General features: G+C 58.4%; 2 protein-coding genes across 6 annotated transcripts in view; both read right to left on the reverse strand.

Annotated features, from left to right (window-relative positions):
* The window catches only part of NAP1L4 (nucleosome assembly protein 1 like 4), a 45,773-nt gene extending 38,367 nt beyond the window's left edge, over window positions 1–7,406 (reverse strand). For all 4 annotated transcript variants that reach the window (XM_081797619.1, XM_081797622.1, XM_081797621.1 and 1 more), the window contains exon 1: window positions 7,260–7,406. The gene's annotated coding sequence lies outside the window, so the exon portion shown is untranslated. The remainder of the gene's footprint in view (window positions 1–7,259) is intronic.
* Window positions 7,407–12,554: 5,148 nt separating this feature from the next.
* Window positions 12,555–23,046, reverse strand: part of CARS1 (cysteinyl-tRNA synthetase 1) — a 45,448-nt gene continuing 34,956 nt past the window's right edge. For both annotated transcript variants that reach the window (XM_081797600.1, XM_081797599.1), the window contains 6 exons: window positions 22,381–22,462; window positions 16,364–16,444; window positions 15,743–15,810; window positions 13,906–13,965; window positions 13,345–13,428; window positions 12,555–12,873 (listed from right to left, as the gene is read on the reverse strand). In XM_081797600.1, coding sequence (XP_081653726.1) covers window positions 12,724–12,873; window positions 13,345–13,428; window positions 13,906–13,965; window positions 15,743–15,810; window positions 16,364–16,444; window positions 22,381–22,462 — 525 coding nt within the window. In that variant the 3' untranslated portion in view covers window positions 12,555–12,723. The remainder of the gene's footprint in view (window positions 12,874–13,344; window positions 13,429–13,905; window positions 13,966–15,742; window positions 15,811–16,363; window positions 16,445–22,380; window positions 22,463–23,046) is intronic.

Here is a 23,046-nt window from a genome sequence, read left to right on the forward strand (position 1 = left end):
GGAGTAACAATGCTCTTCCTATGCTGGGCACTATGTAGTCCCAGGGCTCTAAGCAGCATCCAGCACAATGGCTGTTGAGTGAACACACGCCCCACTGCGGGACACAGGCCAAAGAGCTTCACCTTCCTGTGGAATGACGCCACTCCAAAGTGACAGATTCCCTTCACACAACGATCCACTTTATTTCCAACTATGTGAAGCCATGCACTATTTAACACTATTTCTGGTGACATGATGACAAAGCAGTTAAGTTAAACCCGACACACTTGTGAAAACAAGACAAAGTGCTCAATCAAGGACAGGAGAAGGCTTGCTTACACAACAGGAAAGAGCAAACCCAGGACTCAACATCTAGAACACAGCAAACACACAGTGACCTGGTTCTGAGGCCTATCCCTGCCGTCTCCTAGCTGTGAAACCAGGGCTCCAACACCCACAAACTATACGGGGCCTCCCGAGGGGCTGCTGTGATGACAGAACGATGCGGGAGAGGTGCCCAGCACACGGCCCGCTGCAGGCCTCCTTCGGCTTCCGTAACTGCAACACGCTTACACACTGCCCTGCTGCTTGTCAGAGAGCAGCAAATCCAGTTCCTCTCAACAGTTCTCCCTTTGTATAAGGAATAATAATCTAGAGTTGGTGACATTATAAACGAGCTAGAGTTCCATTTGTCAATTTTCATGTTTAGCAATCCCGACTAGTTCAAATAGAAAGTCACAAGGAACTACCAAATTTGCAGGTTTGAGAAATACAACCATCCATTCATTTTAAATGCTGGTATGCTGAAGCCTCATCTGAAGGTCTCCTTCACCTAAAAGGCAATCATATTAAAATATGAACAGGTCACCAAGCAAAAGAATATTCAAAAATATAAAAGAATAGAGCAGTTCAGGTCCTTCCCAGGACTAACAACTTTAACGGAGTCTATAATTCTAAATTTGGATTGGCATGCAAATTTCCACGATTATACAAATAAATGTTTTGCTTTTATTTATTTAAGATACCTCACAACCCTACTTATGGATTTTTAACCCAAACAAAAAAATTGTTTTCATGGGGAAAAATTTTTAGTTTTTGTGGCAAATTATCCACTATAACTAAATTCCTAATTTAAAAAACATTCTATAGGAGCGCCTGGGTGGCTCAGTCAGTTAAGCATCCAACTTCTGATCTCAGCTCAGGTCATGATCTCAGGGTCAAGAGTTCAAGCCCCGGGTTGAGCTCCATGCTGGGTGTGGAGCCTACTTAAAACACACACACACACACACACACACAACAACAACAACAACAACAACACTTAGTCTATAGCTAGAGTAAGCATACAGTTTCAAACTGGGCCATTTCTAAGAGACTAAGTAGGAGTAAGCTGGGGAATGTGGTCATCCTTCACATAACCAAAATTTTCATACGTTATCTACCTTTAGTCAAAGGTCCTCAATATCTTCCCATGAAATAACTGAATAGCTAAAATTAAGTTAAATGTAACCCAATGCCTCTGTAAGACTTCAGAATTCCATTACAGTCTATCATTTTTATTCAATGAGGGTGGTGTTAATGACATGGTTCACATAAAAGTCTAAGGGATGGTGATCCTACCCTATGAACCTAAGATGGAGTCTGATCCAGCCCTGGCATACAGGTCCAAGTCCTCCAGGAGTACCGGATCCTGTTTTAGCTTAAGACCACATCAGAAAGGAGAAAAGAACCATCTAGTCTAAGAAGGAATCAGGATACCCCCTGCAAGAAATCCCCATGTTTCCACTCACAAAACCTGGCCAATATATGAAGCCCTGGGACAGTCCAGATCTCATTTATATTGCCCGGACAGGTAGATTTTTTTATCTAGCCGATCATTATGTTCCTTAGCATTAGAGGGTAATTGTGTTGGATCCAATATGCAAGTAAGCAAGCAAAAACACGTCTAAAGTAAACAACCAAATAACTTATGTAAGTTTCTAAACTAATGTAAAGTGTCCTTGTTAACTATGCTTGTACTCTTAGCAAAGACTGCGCAGGTCCTAAGCTCCTAAAGAGAGTCTTGAAGTTGGGTTCAAACTAATTTCGATCATATATGATAATTGATAATCTAATACATATGTTTTTCCTTTCTCTTTGGACATTTATAAAATTTTTTAATTAAAAAATCATATGTAGGGGTGCCTGGGTGGCTGTTGGCTGAGTGTCCGACTCTTGGTTTTGGCTCAGGTCATGATCTCTCGGGCAGTGGATGGAGTGCACGTCAGGAGGCAGTCTGAAGATTCTCTCTCTCTCTCTGCCCGCCCCCCACTCACACGGGCACGCTCTCTCTCAAATAAATCTTAAAAAAAAATCACACGTATATGTTTACAGATGCACTAATTGGCGATTAGTTCATTACTACATGTAGGTGTTAGATAAAGGTGATCGTTACTTTTGCATGTTTTAAACTTTCTATTATCATGTTTAAAAAAAAAAAAAAGGATGGGTAAACAATGCAAGTTTCCCACTGAAGAACAAGTTCCATGAGGGCAGGGAGCTCTCTACTTGCTCAACGCAGCAATCCCTGGAGCCAGCAAAGGACTTGGCAGGACCCAGCGCCAGGCAGTCTCTGCTTTCCTCACTCACTGCTGTTGGGTCACAGCCCGCCCCTGCGCTGCCTGCGCACAACATGGCATCAGGGACTCCACACACACCTTAGGCTCTCCCACGGAGTTTGTGAACACACAGAGCAAGTTAAGTCTGCTTACATGATCTAAGTGCTACCAGGCAACAGTGGACCATCTCTTCAGAAACTTGCAAGAGACCAAGCCCTCAGTTTTCCGGAAGAAAATAAAAAATGTATTTCCTTTCCTTAACCAAACACTCTTATTTTTACTCAGGGCAAAGTGGCTCTTCATTGCTACATCTCCAATTTCCTCTTCCACTCTCTCTCCTCTGCAATGCATTAGTATATGACTAAATGAGGCAAACATTTCAAAATTTCCCTAACTCCAGTATTTAAAAGTCTTGTCACTCTGTAAGGTCTTCCCTCTTCACCTTATTTAAAAATCACAACTGGGGTGCCTGGGTGGCTCAATCGGTTAAGGGTCTGCCTTCGGCTCAGGTCATGATCTCAGCGTCCTGAGATCGAGCCCCGTATCGGGCTCCACACTCAGCTTGGAGTCTGCTTAAGAATCTCTCTCTCTCCCTCTGCCCCTGCCCCCTGCTCTCTCTTTCTAAATAAAATCTTAAAAAAAAAAAAAAAAATCACAACCACCCAAGTCCCTACTCCTCTACTTTTCTTCTCAAAAGCACCTACCACCATCCAACTTGTTTATCTGTCTCCCACTATGAAAATATATGAAGGCAAGGCCCTTTGTTTTGTTCAGAGTGATACCCCAGTACCTAGAACTATGCCGAGCACAGAGAGGCTCATGAAGGAATGAATGAATAGATACAAGGCACTGAAAACTATTTTCCTACATGTACGCAATATTTTAAAGTGTAATACTTACAACTGCATTCTTACAACCTTTGTACGTAAATGTTTGAGGTGTACAGTCGATCTCTCTACCACAAAACTGATGGAAATCATCTCCTCTTGTTTGAAACAGTCTTTTGGATAATATTAAAATGCACAGTAGTCATGAACCCAGACTGGAAGCACATTTAGTTTCAACAGCTGGCAGAGTATACTTCTAAGAGGAAATTTAAGGCGACACAGTGAGTGGTCAAGATCAAGAAATATAAGTCACAAAGTGCTCTCTTATAGTTTCCTTACTACAAAAACACACTGCCTCTCCTGCTAATAAATACTCATGAAATTTAAAATTAAATGGCAGGGGCGCCTAGGTGGCTCAGTTGGTTAAACAACTAACTGCCCTCGGCTCAGGTCATGATCCTGGACTCCCTGGATCGAGTCCCGCATTGGGCTCCCTGCTCAGCGGGGAGTCTGTTTCTCCCTCTGACCCTCCCCCGTCTCATGCTCTCTCTCATTCTCTCTCTCACAAATAAATAAAATCTTTTTAAAAAATTAAATTAAATTAAATTAAATGGCAAAGGAAAGCAGCCCTGCCTTCTCTGAAGAGGACAGGGTAGAAAACCAATGGCTGTCAAATGAAAACAAATCTATGTCATCTACTACTACAATCTACTTCTTAAAAATTTCCTAGCAGTCGAACACAAAATTCTTCACTGCGTATTGATAAGGGTCTCCCACGGGATAAGGACAAATTCCCCACCTGCAGTTTGGGGACACAAGTACTTGCTAAAGGAGGAGAGATCACACAAAGTAAGGGAAGGCCGGATGACAGCGACTTCCTGTGAAGACCCTGCTCTAGCCACTTGTGAAACCTCCCAGTGGCAGAATGGTCAGGCTAGGTAATCACCACCCTTTCACCATGGATGCCTAAACACATTTCCACTTCAAGTAAGCACCTCTGAAGTAGCAATTTCGGACCAAACCCCCCACAAACTCCTCACTGCTGCCTCATCATTCACACTCGGCCGTCAGGGCCAGTGCTGGATGCCAGCAATATGGGGTTCTGCCTATTTCACATAGCTGGTGGCCGTAGGCCTTTGGGAATTTACATCACCCTCCTGCCCACAGATACTACATACTATTGTTCCAAAACAAACCAAACAAATTTAGATTCTCTGGCAAAATTTCTGGCAATACAACATAAGCTTCTGAAAACAGTTTTAAAACATTTTAAAACTGTGGCCAACAAAGAGAAAGCAAGAAAAAAAACTCTAAAGATAAGTAATTCTACACTCTATTATGCCATTTATACATTCCCATTTGCGGTCACCTCCGCCTAATACTAAAAGACTTACCATCAACCACTCAAGAAAAGAGAAACGTTGAAGACGTCAATCGTAACACTGGCTGGTCAGCACTGCAGATACAGGAAACCGATACGCTCCCAGCACCAAGGGGCTGCTAAAACCCTGACAGGCTAACCGAAACACTGTCATTAGAGATTCAGATACAAATTCACACACTGTAATGACAAACACACCCCAATTCTGTGTACTTCATCTCTAAAGAATTATGAACTACCTCATACAGATAAAAATCTCTACACTCGGGGCGCCTGGGTGGCTCAGTCGTTAAGCGTCTGCCTTCGGCTCAGGTCATGGTCCCAGGGTCCTGGGATCGAGCCCCGCATCGAGCTCCCCGCTCGGCGGGAAGCCTGCTTCTCCCTCTCCCACTCCCCCTGCTTGTGTTACCTCTCTCGCTGTCAAATAAATAAATAAAGTAAAATAAAATAAAATAAAAATCTCTACACTCAAAACACCAGAAGAGTCTGGTAATCCACACAACCGATCCACACAACTAAAAAAATGTACATATTTAGAGGACAATAATCCTAAAGCAGAACGAAACTTTTCAGGATTCAGTTTACTGAACTAATTTAATGATTAAATTAGCTAAAGTAAAGAATCCAATCTCTCCAATCACTATTCTATAATCGTCTTGAAAAATAATGCAAAATTCAGGAATGCATTTAGATGTTATTTTATGACACAGAAGTACAAATAACCGCAGTATCACTGGTAAACCAGGAAAAAAGACTGCAAATATATGTGTAACGACAGGTATTTCGGACAGCGCTATGCTGTTGGAATAACTACTGTTTTATATAAATAACTATTTCGAAAACAATTATTTTCATCATACCAGAAGAAGCAGCCTTAAAATTCTAGTTAAAACGTCCCCTAAGTGGGACGCCTGTGTGGCTCAGTCGGTTACGCCGCTGCCTTGGGCTCAGGTCATGATCCCAGGGATCCCTCTGGGATCAGCGGGGAGCCTGCTTCTCCCTCTGCCTGCCGCTCCCCCTGCTTGTGCTCTCTGACAAATAAATAAAACCTTAAAAATAAATAAAATGTTCCTAAGTAATCTGCCTACTTTATCTACAAAATGAGTCCCTTCTGTCACCATGATGCTGTGAGAAATTAAACTCTGCCAACCGTATTTTTATTGACCAAAAAGGTCTTATCTTCCACTGATCCTCTGAAATCTCGCACTAGGATCGTTTACCTCAAAAGATGAAAGAAAAAAAATTCCTTATCCCGAAACAAGTAAACAAGCAGCTAGTAAATGGAGAAACTTCGCGTGCCCGGATTTCACTTCCCTGGCATTGGCACACGTCCCGCTTCATCTCTGGACTGGGTCCCCCTCCTGCCGCCAGCCGGCTTTCGCTCAAGCTCACTGGACATCTGCAGGTTATTTCCCGCACCAGCCATCACTCATCGCAGGCTGAAACAATTTCCAGACCCTACCTGGGGAAGCATTTAGCGATCGGTAAGGATCCTAGAAGTCTGAGCGGGAAGCGACTGCCGGGCTCAACCCCCCGGGCGGGACCCAAGCTAGGCTCCGCAGAACTTTTTCCTCCCCCTCTGCAGAAGCAGGAACGCCGGGTCAGGTCCGAGCCGCCTGCGCCTTCGTGCAAGCTGGACCGCCTCGGACGGACAGCCGTCATGGGCCGGCCAGCGCCTTGGGCCTCCCGAGCAGTGGGCCGGGAGGACACCAGCTACCGGGTCATTACGAAACCAGAGAGCACGTGCGGAGAGGCGAGCCGCGCCCCCGCGGTGCAGCCCCGGCCCGCGTCCGTCCTTCCGCCGCACAGCCGGCACTGCGGGGAGGCGGTGCGGGACCCACAACTCCTGACTCTCGGAGCCGAGCACAGCGCACACCCGCAGCAGCACGTCCCGGGGACACCACCCTCCCCCAGCCCGGGCAGACGGCCCGCGGGCGCGGACGGGCGGGTCTTATCGCGACCACACGGTCCTCCGCTGGCACGCGGCGGGCGCGCCAGAAAAGCGAGCCCCGGGCGGACGGCGGCTCGGTAGTCCGGTGAAAACGCACCACCGTGGGCGCCGCCGCCGTCTCTGAGCTCAAAGACGAACATGGAACTTTGCCGGCTCCATCCCCGTCCCGGTCCCGAAGGGCGGCTTCCCCGCAGGCACAACCCCGCGCCCCGAAAACAAAGGGGCCCGCGGCCGCCGCTCCCGTCGGGGTCACGGCCAGCCGGGCAGACCGCCACGCGGAAACAAAGCGCCTGCTGACCTTCAGGGCCGCGCCGGGGAGGAGGGCGGGGCGGCGGGTCACCCACGGCCGCCCTCTCCCCGCCGCCCGCCACCCCGGCCTCCCCGCCGGCCTCCCCGCCAGCCCGGCTGCCGCCCCGCCCCTGCCGCCGAGGCCTGCTCCCACGGCGGCCCCGGGCCTCTCGCCCGCCACCCTGGGCCCCCGCTGCCCCGGCTCCGGCCCCTCGCCGGCCGCCCCAGCGCGCCGTTACCCGGTCAAGCGCCTCGCGTCCACTCCTCACGCCTCCTGCGGCTGCAGCAGCGGCGGCGGCGGCAGTGGCCTCGCTAGCTCCAGGGGCTGCGCCGCCGTGGCCGCCAACAACAGCGCCTTCCATTGGCCGAGGCCCCTGGCCCCGCCCCCCGTAAGCAAGACGGGTTGTGGTTGGGCGGTCTCGGCGCAAGCCAAATACGCTCCGGCGCCGCCGGCGACGACCAGTCAGAGGCCGCGATGGTGGGGGACGTCACGCTGTGTCGCGCTCAGACCCTCGAACCGTATGCAAATACGGGCGTGTGACGTCTGCGGCAGCGCGCGCCCGCGTTCCTTCCGCCTCTTTAAGGGGCCGGGGCGCGCGGAGGACACGTGGAGGGCACATGCCGCCGCCCGCCTCCCGCCGCCCGCCGTCTGACCCCCCCCCCTCCCGAGCCCGCGGTGCTCTTCCAGTTCGGTGCCATCTGCAATAACGCGCGCGCGGACCCCGCAGACCTCCGGCGACCCCACCGCCCATGCCTCTGCCGTCCTCAAATCCCGGAGTTCTGCCTATGGGCTTCGCACTCGGTCCCGCCTTCTCGCGCACCCGCGTCCGCGCACGCTCAGCCTGGCTCCGGCTTGAGCAGACCCCCTCCCCCGCCGCACCCATGAGGCCCAGAGGTGCGGGCCCTGCCGCCGGGCTGGGGTACCAACCACAGCCTCATCACATCACAGCTTGTAGAAAAGCGTTGAATTAACTGGAGCAAGATGACAGTTGGGTTGGAAAGCCATGCGCCCCAGGGCCGGGTTTCCTGAGGTTCTTCATTTCTGGGCTGCATCTGCAGTTGGGAGGGTGTTTCGTGATTTTTGTCTATTTTTTCAGAAATGGTGCCTAGGTCAGCAGTCCCCATGGGCAGGCGGTGGTGGCGCACTGTGAACCTGGGGTCACTTCAACTGAGTTGCCGGGAAAGAGGGCCAGGGGTGCCCAAAGCCGTTCTGTTTGTAACACGTTGAGAATGCGGTTTTATTTTCCTGTGGCTGCCACACCGCGAAGTGCCACCAACCGAGGTGCTTAGAAAACACAACAGAAATTATGTTCTCGTGGTTCTGGAGGCCAGAAGGCAGAAATCCAGGTGCCACAGGGCTGGGCTCCTCTGAAGACTCCAGGGAAGGGTCCTTCCTTGCCTCTTCCAGTTTCTGGGGCCCCAGGCTGTCTTGGGCTGCAGCCACGTTCCCCACCACCACCCCCACCCCCAGTCTTGGTCTCCATCTTCACTTGGCCTCTCCTGTGGTCACTACATTAGCACTACCGTAGTGGTCTCATTTTAACTCGATCACATGTGCAGAGAATCTTTCTCCACGTGTCAAGTGCACAGGTAACCAGGAGCTGGGGCTGCCATCTGGCTCAGCACACAGTGAGGTGTGCCGCATTAGTCATCCTGGCCAGCAGGCTGTGCAGTGGAGAGCAGGAGTAAAAGGGCAGGTGTTCCTGGGTCAGACCCCTGGGGCCAAATCCCTGACCTTCCCAAATCTAGCTGGGTGTCCCTGACAGCCTGTGGCTCAGTTTCTCCATCTGTCAATCATGGGCACTTGTAGTCCCCACTTCACAGGTTTGGTGGAGAGTTAGAACAACACTGGCGAACAGAACAGCCTGATGCGGGTGTGGACTGTTCCGATGACCCCACCCACCCTGGCCAAGGGAGGGGACTAAGTGCCTGAGGACAAGGGTGGGTGGGGTTCTTAGAGCTGGAGCCTGGGCCCGTTCTTTAGTCCCTGCTACCTGAGGCTTTCCTAAGTCTGTCCTATGAATGGGGGCGCTGCACTCGCTGAATAACCCCTGGAGCTGGCAGAAGGGAGGGAGCACCGGGCCTCAGGGGCTCCCCCACGTCCGCCCAGAGGGCGGTGGTAGCCAGACTACTTTGCAATGCAAGGGACACGTGGAGACACCAGGGACGGAAGGCTCTCCCAGGGTGTGGATTTCAGACGACCTGCGCAGTCCCTTCCCTGCAGAGGGGTGTGCTGTGCGGAGCGTATCTGTAAGCCTCGGAAGGAGTCCGGGACACTGTCCCCAAAGCTTACAGGCTCTGAGACAGCCTTGGGGGACTGCTCAGTCTCTATCCTGGGAGTTTTCTGCATGGTTTTATTTTTAAGCCAATCTCTGGTATTTTTACACTGAAAACACCAAATATTTCCCTTTGGGGAGCATCAGGAAGACAAGTCCGGCTCCCAAAGCCTGGAAAGAGGTTTCTTGCACGTACTTGTCACAGGTGAATTAGTATTATACTTCCAAAAAAAATTTCCACCCCATCTTGTTCCAGAAGGTTCTCCCGCAGCTTGTGGGGCACTGAGGACATTGCTCACCAGCCTACCCGAGGGGACCTGCCGGGGGCGGGGGGGCTGTGACTCTGACGGAGGCCCCTCAATCCACTGCCCCCACTCCAGGCCCCCTGGCTCTCCCTCCGAGCGGCCAGGGCGTAGGCCAACCTCCCGCTCACCTGTTCCTGAGGCAGCACAGCAGGGCTGGCGTCCTTCCCAGAAGACGAGAGGATTTCCTGGCGGCGTGCTTTAAAGGACATTTGGTCATGAAAAGTTTCATGCAGAAATGCGGAGAGGATGATGTCGGGACAGAGGCCACCGCTCAGGCCGTCTCCGGGCCGGTGTGCTCAAACCCAACAAGGCTCCCCATCCCGCGTCTCGGCCATTCTGGTCGGCCTCCTCCTCCTGGCCCGCCCCCCCAGCACCGGGGCCCCTGGACGGCCCAGCAGCCTGGGGTCCTGCAGAGTCCGGTTGCTCCCCAGCGGCACCCCTGCCTGTGCCTTTGCTGTGATGCCCGTGAACGGGAAGTGAGACGCACCGCCTCGCTCCTCTGGCATCACCCCTGCCCAGATCCAGATCCTGTGCTTGTCCCCCTCTGGGCGATGCTGAGACCCAGGGCCGGGGCAGGAGGAGGGCCCGCAGAGTCTGGCACTGTAAGGTGACACGCACATCCCCCCTGGCCCCCATGACCTACGAGCCACCTGCAAGGTGACACCTTGGCGCCTGCTGTCACTGGGGGTCGTTGGCAGCCGCAGGCCTGTCCTGGATCAGGTGCTGCACTCGGGTTGGCGAACGGGGGCTTCCTGTGCGCAGTGTCCCGTCACTTCTGTTAGCTGGTGCTTTCCGCCGGGGCCGCTGGGGGCCCAAGTACGGCTCCCATACGCCCCGCGGAGGCGGCCCCAATTCTGCCGCAGAGAAGTAACTAAGCCCGCCCGGTAAGAAGTGGACGCAAACTCCACGTCCAGCGGGGGCAGACTATTATTTCTTGGCTTCCTTTGCTTCTGAGAAGAAGTATACGGGCCCGGATTTCAATTAATCTTTGCTTTCAAGACTCAAGTTGTCCCTGACTCGGCCGGTGGAAGCTCCCGAGGCGGTTTTATGTTGCAGGAGAGATTCCCAAGATGCTGAGGACCAGTGGGGCCCCGTGTGCCCTTGCGGAAGGTCCCCCCACGGTGCCGTCATGCCGGCCAGAGCCCCCCACAAGCACACCCCCCCCCCCCATGCTCTGTTCCTACAGGTCTAGCACATCAGGAATGTCACCGACGTGGAATCATGCAGTATTTGCACCCGGCACGATGCCCTTCTGATCTGTCCCCCTTCTGACACGACCCCCTTGGTCCTTGAGGGCTTCCCTTTGGGGACAGATGGCTCGGGGTGTCCTGGTACTTCTGCTCCAGACCTGGAGCGGGCCCCCCTTCTCCAGGGAGAGGGGTGGCACTGAGCCCCGAGTCTGGCTCTCCGGGGACCCCCAGCAGCCGGGTTTGCCCTCCGTCTACACAGCCAGGAAGCCCCGACTGTTTGAAAGTGGATTGTCGGTACATGTTGTTGTTTCTAACTCCTATTTGGGAGTATTGTGGTTTTCCTTAATTCCTTCCCTCTTCCACTTGTATTTTAGCTCTTAGGTTAACGTCTGGGTTGCTGCAGTCAGTACAGTATTTGCTCTGTCCCCCGATACGAAAGAGTTTCACAACAATGCCAGCATCACGGCCAGTGACCGAACACTGGAGTGAACCCTGACTTCCCGCACTCTTGGGCCTTAGAGTAAACCCGCGGCAGACGCAGAGCAAAGCAGTGAGTCCCTGCCCCAGCAGAGGCCGCCATGATGTTGCCAGGCCCGCGCCCTGTTCTGGAACCTCGCCACCGCATCCTGGGGACCGCCTGCACGCCGGGAGGATGGCGGCAGTCACGCTGTGTGACCTCCGAGGCTACATCCCAAAAGGCACCTGGCCGACCGAGAGGCACCAGGGAGGATAGCAAGGTGGTGGCTGCTTTCGGCCACTAAGTTTTGGGGTGACCTGTTGTATGGCAATAGGTACCTGGAACGAGTTCGTTTCACTGTGTTTTGGGGCCTTGTTGTCTTACTGGTTTAACGTTGTTTGTATGTAAAATGTTTACAAGGCTGAGAGGTCGGGGGTCTCGACACCAGAGCGGGTCCCCCCTTGTTTCATAAGCACGTGCTCCCTGTGACTCGGTGCCACCGAGTCGCACCGGGCTGCTGGGCACAGGCGGCTGTCCCATGGGCTCCGTGAACAACGCTGCAGCGAGCGGGCTGTCTCCCGGAGTCCCCTACCAGAGGGGTCACAGGGACAAGGGCTGAGGGCGCCTACAACCAGACGGGGCCCGCTCCCCCCGGGGCCAGCGTGGCTCGGTGCTGCCGTCACGGCCCGGTGCGACTCGGACAGCGTGTCCCGACCTGACTGCCAGCCACCGGCGCCTCTGTCGTCTGCGGTCACGGGGCTGACCCGGCGCCCGGCTTCTGCGGGGCTCTGCTCGCACCCTCACCAGGCAAGGCAGGGAAGCTCGTCCGAGGCGGGGCGCTGCCCACGCTGGGGCCTGGTGACAAACGGCTGCCCGCTGCGTGTGCCGCGACCTCCCCCCTTATCTCAGCGGGCAGCCGTGCGGACATGGGCAGGGCAGGGCAGGGCAGGGCAGGGCAGGGCGCGCCTGCTGAGCCAGCCCTCGGTCGTCCCCGGAGCATGGGTGCCGCAGGATCGCTGTGGTGTGTCTACTCCTCAGAACCAGAGGGCCCGACTGCACGGCCTTTGTGTGTGGTGTCAGCGGGCTCGCCAGTTTGAGCCTGTCTTTTTCCTACTTAAATACCTCCAAAAGCACCCAGACACCAGAGATTAGCCGATAGCAATCTGCACGGGGCAGAAATTTCTCGGCTGGCTGAAGCAGCTCCACTGACCCGAGCACCGAAGCCGTGACCTGCTGAGCCAGCAGCCCCGAGCAGGCCCCACACAGGCGCTGACCGGGAGCTCGACGGCACACAGGACGCCCGGCCTCGCTGTCTGGGAACATTTATTACTGAAGTCCCAGAGCCGAAGATGGCGTGGGCCTCTGTGAACGGAGTGCTGGGCTTAGGACCCGAGCACCGCTGTAAACAGGATCAGAACACGGGGCACCATCACTAAGGATGCAGACAGAAAGTCAGGCCACCGACGGCTTAAAGCTCAGTCCCCGCTGTTCTGTTGGAAGCTTCCGTTTTGCACCATTTGCAAATACTCCTTGTAGAGCTTCTCCTGAGTTTCAAAGAGCTTCTTCAGCTTCTTGACTTGCCCTTTGCTCAACTCCTTGCCTTCAGTGTCATGTGTGGGCAGACCCTGAGAACACGGGGAGCACAGGCTCAGCAGGGCGCGCCCGACCCCCCCTCTCGGAGCCCATGGGCTCAGCCCTGGGACGCACCCGGGGCGCGGACTCACACACGCTCCGCAGTAGCGCCCCCCGCGGCGGCGCCTCTCCCGGCGAGCGAGCGATGGGGCTGGGGGCACCCTCCCACCTGGGGGCGAGGCCACTGTCCCCCTTTGGGTCAACGTGGCTCAGTTCTGATAGGGCTGGCATGAAGGAAAGCAGCAAATACGTATGAGAACCAGTAAGGAAGGGTCTAGGGACAGTGCCACGGCCTCCCCGCCGCACCTCTGGCCAGCCTGGAGGGAGGCCGCCCCGGGCATGTGGGGCGCCTGCCGCAAACTGCACCCCAAACAGAAAAGCTGCTCGCCCAAGGCTGGAGGTCCCCGTCACCCCCAATTTAGCAGTCTAACAAGGTTCTGAGAAGAAAAAAAAGAGACTCTTACGTTTTCGTCAAACTTGGAGTATTTGTCGCTTTCCGACAAGAACATCTCACTGGGTGGGATCTTCATCCTGGCCAGCTTTGCTGCCTGGGACACAGAGCCCTGATCGCCACAGCCCAGCGCGCGCGGGGAAGGCCTGACCACGCGTCACCCCCAGCCCAGCCCCAGGACTGAGAGAGCGACAAAAGACGGGCAGGGTGAGGCCGGGGCAGGGCGAGTCAGAGGAGGGACAACTCAACACGGAGCGTCCTGCTTGTCCTCTGGAAACAGTGGGACGGTTGTCTGAGACCATCACAGCAGCACGGAGCCTGTGACGGCCGCCTGGAGCCCGTGGCCGCCCGGGGCGGCTCCCCCACCTGGCCTCTCCCTCACCAGGGCCTCCCGGCCTCCCTGCACTCAGGGCGCCCTGTGGGGGTGTGTGGGGAGGCCAGGAGGGCACTGTAGTCGGCGCCGACAGAGTGGGGACCTGGCCGGGCCCCAGGGAGGCACAGAGAGCGGGACATGGGGTCCGAGTGTCCACTTCCACCCAGGAGAGCCTGGGCCCCACACAGACGGTGTGCTTACCTCTTGTTCCTGTTTTTTCCTGGCGGCCTCCTCTTTCTTCTTCCTCTTCTCTTCTTCAACCTAGGGGAGTAGAGGGAGCCCCATGAGCCAAAGAGCCGGCCCCCCATTGCCTTCGCCTGGACATCGACTTAGTCACCCCATGGGGGGCGGGTAGCCCTCGTCATCAGGGACTGGGGAGACTCTCAGCGGCCCGTGTGGACGCCGGGCCCTGCTCTGGACGTGCGGAAGCAGAGAAGAGCACACGTGACAAGGTCTGGGCCCAGCAGATACAAAGAAAGGAGCAGTGAGCCCAGCTGGGGAGGGGCTCTGTCAGGTGGGTGAGCAGGGACAGCATTGCGAGGGCCTAGAGAACGTGGGGGAGAAGGGCAGGGTCAGCAGGTGCCAGGACATGGGGCCTGGGCCAGGGAAGGAACCGGGGTTAAATGTGGATGAAGGGCAGTGGGGGTTGCTGGAGACAGGCTGGAGGCCAGGAGCCCACCCCCACCTGCAGTCAGGGCAGGGCTGAGGGGGGCACCCTGGCAGCAGGGGCGGGGAGGGGATCCCCAGCCTCGGTGCTGGGCGGCGCCCGTGAGGGGAACTGCAGGACCCGAGCTGTACCACTGCCGACAGGAAGGGGCTACAGCTTTGGCGAGTGGAGTCACGATGCGCTCGTGGACGTCCTGGGTTTCAGGGCTTCCTGGTCAGCTAAGCTGTCAGGTGGGCGGCGGGGTACGGGCAAGTGTGGGGCCAGAGAGCCATGGGACTGGGTGAGGGCAGGGCAGGGCCGGTGCAGCGGGGAGTGGAGCGAAGGTCCCCGCGAGCAGAGGCCACGGGCTTGGGAAAAGCAGCCACTGGGGCAGAGGAGGCTGGGAGCGGGCAGAGAGGCGGCCTGGTACGAGCTCGGCGGCTGCTTTCTTGGTGAGGAGCGTGTTTGTCCCCCGGCGGGAAGGTTCGGGGGGCAGGGGAGGCCGCAGTCCTGGTGGCCGTTCAGCACCACCGTCTGGGACGGGCCCCACTTGGCGGGCAGACAGGAGCTACGGGAAGACGCGCAGCAGCCCCCGGCCGGAGCGAGAACCACAGGCAGGGCCCCCGGCAGGCAGGGCTGCCCCCTGCCGCCCCCATCAGAGCCCCGTCTGCCTTTATGCCCTGCGCGCACCTGCCCGGGCAGAGCGACCGGGGTGGGGGTGGGGGGCAGCAAGCGGGGGCGTTTGCTTCTTCGCCCAGCCTGGGGTGGTGGGAGGCATGGCCAGCCCCACGTCACCTCTGTGGCCGGGCCACCTGCTGTGCTGCCCAAGGCGAGGCGAGAGCCTGGCCCCGGGGACGGGCCACTAAGCCAGGCGAGTGAATGGGGCAGAAACGGGAGGAGCCGACAGGGCCTCCTCGGCTCCTGGGGACACCCAGCAGTGGCGGGTCTGCTGCGGCTCAGCACCAGCTGTCGTCACCTGCCCGGGCGCTCGTCTAGCGAGCCACGCTCCCGCGCCCACACGCACCTCCCGCCGGCGCTGCTCATACACCCAGCCCCTGGCACCTGCCCCGCGCTTCCTGGGCAGACGGAGGTGTGACTGGCAGGTCCTCCCGCAGGGGCAAAGGACACACCACAGGGCAAGCTGTGGCCAAACACATCGGCTGCACGGTTTACTCAAAGTTCTCCCTTGAACTCCGGGGGTCGCTTTTTAAAAAGAGGATCCTTCCTTAGAAGGTAGAGCTCGCTCTGTTACCACCCTGCCCTGTAGCCCGCGTCCAGCTAGGCCTCCTTCCGGCGCTTCTAGATGCTGGGCCCCCCACGGGAGCTCTGGCAAAGCACACAGCACCAGCCGTCTCCCGTTCCCGTCAACACGCGGCCGCTCCAGCCACTCACCCGTCTCTTCTCCTCTCTCTCCCGCAGCAAGGCCTCTCTGTCCCCCAGCTTGACCACGGTTGGCAGCCCTGAAAAGCCGAGTCGGAGACGTGGGGCCCAGCCCCCTCCCCGCCCCCATGGCCCTCGCGCCCCCTCACTGCTCAGGGGCTTCCACTTTAACTGGAACGTGGGGAGGCCTCACCACTCATGACATGGGGCCCAGAGATCATGAAATGGGACATGTCACCTGAGTATTTAGAATCTATAATTTCCTGTGCAGCCGAAACCCCCACGATGTCAACAGACACTGGGTGAGACTGGCCGGCGGTCCTGCGGGCCATCTGCCAAGGGACAGATTGCAAGGAAGGGCGGCCGGTGCCCGGCAGCAATAGGCAGCCAGGCCGCACGCCTGTCAGACATGGGAGGTACCCAGGACAGCTGGAGCAATAAACCTACAACGCCACCCCCAGGGGCCACAGGGGTGCCGCTCCGGGACTCCTCATGGTAAAAACCCCGTGACCTCTGACCCCATCCCGGAACTCTTCCAAAACCAGCTCCCGACCCCAGCGTCCCTCCCATGTCCCTGCCCACCGCACCCGAAGTTCCTGATGATGGGCCCCAGACGCGGCCAAGAGGACCCACCTTCGTGATCTTCAAACCGCACCCCGAGCTCGGGCAGGATGTCATCCCGCAGGGCATCGCTGAGTCGCAGGACCTCAGGGACTGTGAACAAAGACAGTGGTTCAGTCCAACTAGACACACAAGGAGCACCAGGATGCGCCCAGCGCGCACCTTCCCGAGTGCTCTGGGGAGAGCCGTGGCCCAGGCACAAACGACGTGGCTGCCAGTGAGGGCCACGGTTTGCACACCGCCTTAGGACCCCGCTCCAAGGCAGGTGCCGTCTGAAGATGCACCCGCGCGGCTCCTGGGGATTCAGAGCAGGAAGTCCGGGCCGCCCAAAGCCAGGTGGGCAGCTGGTCCAGGGAAACTAGGTTTTTCCTCCCAGAAAAGAGGCTCAGAAACCCCCCCAAATCTCCTGGTCAACCGGGAAGGTGTCCAGCCCCCAGAGCCCTGGCACAGCAATCCAGAAAGGCAGCCGTGTTCCACACTCCAGGACCCAGGGACCCAAGGCCACACGTGCTCTGAGGCCACCCAGAAATGTTGCTAAGTCTCCCCGCACTCTTCACCCGCCCTGGTCAGGCCTGCCTGGTGCAGAGAGACGCCCGGCTAGGACGAGCGTGTCGGCGGCTATCAGGAACCCGCTCCGGTGCTCCACGCTCCCTCAGCCCCTCGCCTCATGAACCGTGCTCCACGTCCACATGCACCGCCTGTCCTCCAAACGTCCTTGTGGCGAGGAGGCTCGGCCCAGGACCCGCCGGGTTCCAAGCACCCACCAGCGAGAGCCAGAACTGGGTCTGGAGGTTGGGGTGAAGCCCACAGCGGCCAACATCTCTCCCCGATGCGCAAGGCCCAGCCGAGGGATCGGGAAGGGCCGGAGGCCGGGGGGACAGGGGTCCACGCTGTGCTGCAGAACACGGCACCAAGCACTAGCTCCGCGGTGGGTACATGGCTCTCGGCCAACCCTCGGCCCCCCCAGGTGTGGCCGGAACGGGCAGGGGGCCTGGGAAGCCCAGGAGGAGGCGCAGAGCCTGGCTGTCCCACGGGCTTTGAAGTGACTTTTGTAAGAAAAATGGTACACGCCAGCACATAGAGCGGGCCGAGTGGACAGGGGTGAAAAGAGCACCTGTGTGGCCTTTGGGCCCAAACGGCACGGTACCTGCAGGGTCAGACATACGGGCCCCGTTCCCAGGAGGCTCAGCACCGGGGACCACACGGCAGGGAGAGTTTGCCGCCGTTTGCCGCCGCTGCCGAGAATGAAGAGCACGTGGGGCCTTGCTCAGAAGCTCTGGGGTGAGAATCTGACCTCGGTGAGGAGACTCAGCTGCAGTCAGAACAGGGCGAGGGGCGGGTAAGGCAGCCCCGGCCTCTCAAGTCTGTGCAGTGGGGACGTGTGGCCATCCCTGAGAGCAGCTACGAGGAGCCACAAGGTGCCATGTGTGGGAGCAGGCTGGCGCGGCTCTGCTCACAGGGTCTGGTGGCACCGAGGATGAGGCATTCTGTGGGCGGCTGTCTTTCAAAGCCAGGTCTCAGATTGGCTTGCCTCCCAGCTCCCAGAAGGCCCCCTGGCCCGCCGAGTCCCCCACGGGCCCAGCCTGCGCCAAACAGGCACCGGGGGAAGTCAGCGTGGGAGCCGGGCTGCCACAGGGCACGGGGCGGCAGTGCGTCTCAGAAAGCTCTGACGGCGACCAATCCCAGGACGTCAGGGGACAGGAGGGCTGGCACCCAGCCTCGTCGTACTGTGGAGGCACCGCGACCAGCGTCTGCCACGTCCTCAGCTCTCCCTCGGACACCCGCCTGCACTGCTGGCCCACCCCAAATGGTTCTGCACGCCCTGGCCACGGGGCTGTGAGTGAGGCCCACACCAGAAACGCGACACCAGCCCCCCACTCCTGCCCGAGCCACCTACACCGACCGGGCGTGCACACACCCTGCCCTCCGCTGCGCCTTGTGCCCCTCTGGGGCGGTGGCCGGGGCGCATGGGGCCACCTGCCGTGGGATAGATGAATGATGAACGGATCTCAGAGGACTTCCATGCACCCACAAGCACAGCCAGCTCCAGGAAGCTTCCCAACACTGCTCAAGGAAAAGCCGTCTCTGCCTCTCCAGCCTTCCCAGCATGGCTGACGGGACAACACCCTTTATCCTTGCTCCCTGCCCTCGCCCTGCCGATAGCCCCTGTGGAGGGCTGACCCCGGGGCAGGAGCTGGGACAAGCCAACCGGAACTGGAAGGAAAGGAAGCCAGGGGCCGCCATCACCACCATCAGCTGACCGTCGGCTCCCTGCCCGGTGGCAGGAACCCCAGGCCCATGCTGTCCTCTGGGTGTGGGCCCCGCGGAGCCGAGGACGATGGCCATCACCATCACGGCGACACCTGCCCCGTCCACACAGCTCAGAATCCCCCCCCACACACACACACCGTCTTTCCAGACCTTTTGATTACTTTGGGGGCTCGCCTTCTCCTCCCCTGCCTTCCGAGTCACGTGCTGACCAGGCCCAGCGTGCACAATGAAGAGCTCCCACGAGCCACAATGACAGGATGAATGACCCCACGAGACATGGGTGCAGGGCCTGAAGGGACAGCTCTCCAGACGAGAGGCACACATGGCCACGAGGCGCAGGGAATGGGGCTCCACACCACACGCCGCCAGGGAAGCCCGCGGCAGGGCCCGCGGAGATGCCCCACGGAGCGCCAGGAGCGACAACCGTCTTCGTATGGCCAGGAAATGACAAGCGTTGGCGAGGGCGTGGAGACAGCGTGGGACACGGGGTTCTTCCGAAAGTCACACATGCAACAGCCCCACGACCCCCACGGGGCCCCCCTAGGGACCACCCACTCTGCCGCCGGCAGCAGCACTGGGCTTCGGGGAGTGTCCGCCCGGGCAGGTCCAGGTCTGCAGCTCCGGCTGTGCAGCCAGGGGCTGGGGGAGAAGCCTGGACAGGGCAGGGCCGTCGCATGGAGAGGCGGCGCCGGGCGAGGTGGGGCTGTGCCTTGGGACAGCGGAGGGCACACGCAGGAGAACTGCTCCCGAGTGTGAGACCACAAAGGCACGCCACCACCGTGGGCACGCTCTTCCAAGGAGGGAAGCAGCTTCACAGCCGCTAAGTGCCCAGAAAAGGAAGACGGGCTTCCCCGGTGTGGTCGCTGGGACGCCCCTGGCCACAAGCACCTCGCAGTCCTGTTGACTCCAAGAGGCTCAGACTGTAGCAGGTTCTAGAAAAAGAGGGTTTCCATTGTGGTCGCTGCTAACGAGCAACAGCTCAGAAGCACTTTGTGCGAACACACCGAGCGGAGACGCCAGTCGGCACTCCCCTCGCAGGCCGAGATGGCCCGGCCCGGGCCTGGCCCTGCCTGGCATGGGGCTCACAGACTCCACAGAGCTCGCACCCAGAGGCATGCGGCCACGGGGAGGGAGCGAGTCCGCCAGGGCTGGCTACAGCTGGTGGGGCCAGAGACAGGAGCGGAGAACAGACTGGGCGCTGAGCAGGGAGACCTCTCAGGTCACTGAAGGGAGGCTCAGGAGAGGACACAAAAGGCCACGGAATCTGCCCACAGACAAGCGAATGAGCAAAATGCGATCTATGCACACAGTGGTATATGACCCAGCCTTAAAGGGGAAGGAAATTCTGACACCTGCCACAATGTGGATGGACCTAAAGGACACCATCCACATTGACTGAAATAAGCAAGTCACGAAATGACAAATACTGCAGGATTCTAAGTGTATGAGACCCTTAGGGGGAGTCAGATTCACACAGAGAGTGGAAGGTGGGCGCTGGGGTCGGGGGAGGGATGGGGGCCGGTGACTCCTGGGGACGGAGAGTGGACGGTGGGCACTGGGGGAAGTGGTGGGGGTCACTGTTTCATGGGAACAGTCTCCGTTGGGGAAGATGCAAAGTTCTGAGGACGGATGGTGGGGTCGGCTGCACAACGGTGTGAATGTGCTTAGTGTCCCTGAGCTGTATGCTTGCTCACGATTAGATGATACATTTTATATGTTACGTGGGTTTTACTAAAAATGAAACACATGAGGGGAGAGGGGTATTCTGACCACACCTGTGGCCTCCCTCCTCTTCTAACTTCTTCCCAAATTCCCAGGCCTCTCCTAGTCAGATGCCCCCAGTGCATGTCCTCCCTGGGCAGGGCCGAGTTCTGGCCAACACGGCTGTGGGCACTGGGGAAACGGTGTCTTTCTCACCTGTTAGGCGAGTGCCAGGCACCTGGCAAACTTGGCTGAAGCCGTGACCCCAGGGCCTACCCTAAGCTTCCCACTCTGTCTTTCTGTCTCCGTGGCCAGCCTGGGGTCACAGGACAGCCAGGTGCTCAACAAGGACTCAGCACCTGCTGTTGCAGCTGGTAGGTGGGGAGCTGTCTTCAGCCCAGAAGGCTTTCCTTGTCTCTGGAGCCCGAAGTGCACAGGCCCCAGGTCTCTGACTCCCAGAAGGCACCCTATCTGCAGGGCCCCAGGTCCATGGGTCCTGGGCCACGGGCTCAGGCAGGATGACCTCAACCCACCTGGGCCTCTGGGCAGGAGAGCGCTGCAGGTGGACAAGGCACATACAGCGTCGACTCAACTACCACCATCCCGACTCAGCAATTGGGCTCTTTGTCCATTTGCCTGAGCAACAAACAAAACACAGCGAAAAGAGAAAGCACGCCAAGGAGAAGTAAAACCAAACCCCTCCCCAAGCCAGTCGACGGGAGGTACTCTCGGCCTGCGCAAGCCCCTGGCCCGGTCTGCGCATTGAGCATGGCCTCCGATGGCCCTCGGTCACCAGCACCTGCCAGGAAGGACGCTGGGCCGCAGGGGGACAGCCAGGAAGAGGTGCCCCGGCCGCCCCCGAGCCCGAGATGCCAGGGCTGTCAACGTGGCTGGATGAGGCAGCACGGCTCCGGCAGAGTCCATTAGGCTCTCTCCAGCAATTAAAACAGTGAGGGTGCCAGGTGCTAGAGAGAGGGTGTTTAGTCAACGGGTCCAAATGTCCCGGCCTAAAGCCCCCTGCTCCCCACAACAGCACCGTCAGATCCAGGCTCCTCCCGGGGGCCCCGTGGCCTTGGGGTCTCCCGCCCTCTTGCTCTGCCCTCCCCGGAACAGGCCCAGGCCTGCTCTTTCGTCTCCAAGGTGCGGCTCCCTCCAGCGGCTACCTGAGCACCCCATCGGGCCCTCTGCCTGCTCCACCCTCGGGACACCCCGCCTGGACCCGCTCTGCAGGGATGGCGGCCAGGGGAGCTCCAGGTGTAACTACCTGTCAGAGGGGCCTGGGGAGGGAGCATGGCACAGCAGGAGACAGGTGGCATTTGCGGTGGGCGACTCCTGCATGGCCCTCCCTGGCAGGGCTCCAACTCTCTGTGAAATGCTGAGCCCCGAACGGGGCAGCGCGCACATGGGCGGAGCGCAGCAGAGCGGACCCGGCCGGCCTGGGTTCAGCTCGCCCGTCAGCCGCCCCGACAGCGCAGAGTGAGACGCGCACTCCGGCTCACGGCTGACACAAACAGGTCTGCAGGGACGCAGCACTCTCAAGTCTCCAAGGACACACGACAGTGACCGACCTCGGCAATGTCGGCGACGGGCAGCTGGCCGCATGCCGTGAGGCGGCCCCGGGGGAGGCCCCTCGAGTGCAAGGCAGCTGGCCCCCGCCACGCCCGAGCAGAACGACAGTTGGGGCGGCGCCTGGGCTCCCCCGGCTCCCCATGCTCACTTCCAGAAGCAAGGACAGGCACTGGCGAGCCCCCGGCCCGCAGATGCACCAGAAGTAGAAATGAGTCCCGCGCAGACGGGAGGGCAGGGGACTCAGAGGGGCCTCGTTCTGCCTTTCCACTCAAATAATGCAGGCGAAGAAACCCCGCCTCTGACACGCGTCCTCGGCCCCCACCCGGCGGTCCTGCCCTGCGGGAGACACCAGTGTCGAGAGACGTGGTGGCCGTCACGACGTGGGGGGGCGGCCCTGCAGATGTCGTGCCCCAGGCCGGGCGCTGCTAACACCCGACGGCGCCCAGGGTGGCCCCACACAGAGAAACCCCAGCAAGGAAGAGCCTCACCTTTTTGCTCTCGGGCAATCTTTCGCACGCCTTCTCTGAACTCAGACAACACCTGCAGGTAGGGCATGACCGTGGACTCCAGCTGCGGAAAGAACAGGTTCGCTCAGAGTCAAGCTCGGCCTGTATTTATGGATAGGGCTCGGCGCGCGCAGAAGTCTGGAAGGGGCAGGGGGTGCCGCTGTCCCAGAGCTGGGACGCACCCCCCACCAAACACTTGGTCCACACTGGGTATGCGGGTCCCCGCATGGACGACGCGGACCACAGACAGGAGGATAGCTTCCCTCTCGGCCCAGCCCGACAAGTTCTGCAAGCCACTCTGTTCAACTGCTCACAGGAGTGGCTTTGCCTCCGGTCAGACACACTATTCAAAAAACCCCGTCTTTACAGATAAACGGTTCAACGTGGGTGTCTGTCGGGCAGGCTCTGTTCTGGGAGGCTGACGCCGTCCCTCCTGGGCTGGGAGTGGAGGCCAGCACCATGGAGCCGGGCTGCGCCTGCGTCCGACCTGGCCACACACACGCTTGTGCAAGAGGAACCAGAGTCTCCAAGACCTGTCACCATCCACACACATACACACACACACACACACTCGCGTCTACGCCACAGTTAACTACCGGCAGTAACCCAGGGGCGGTCCCGGCACGGAAAGCCTGATAGAAAGGAAAA

This window comes from Leptonychotes weddellii, chromosome 11, assembly GCF_054177405.1.
Source record: "Leptonychotes weddellii isolate Sample4059 chromosome 11, ASM5417740v2, whole genome shotgun sequence".
In the NCBI taxonomy this organism is placed as follows: Eukaryota; Metazoa; Chordata; class Mammalia; order Carnivora; family Phocidae; genus Leptonychotes; species Leptonychotes weddellii.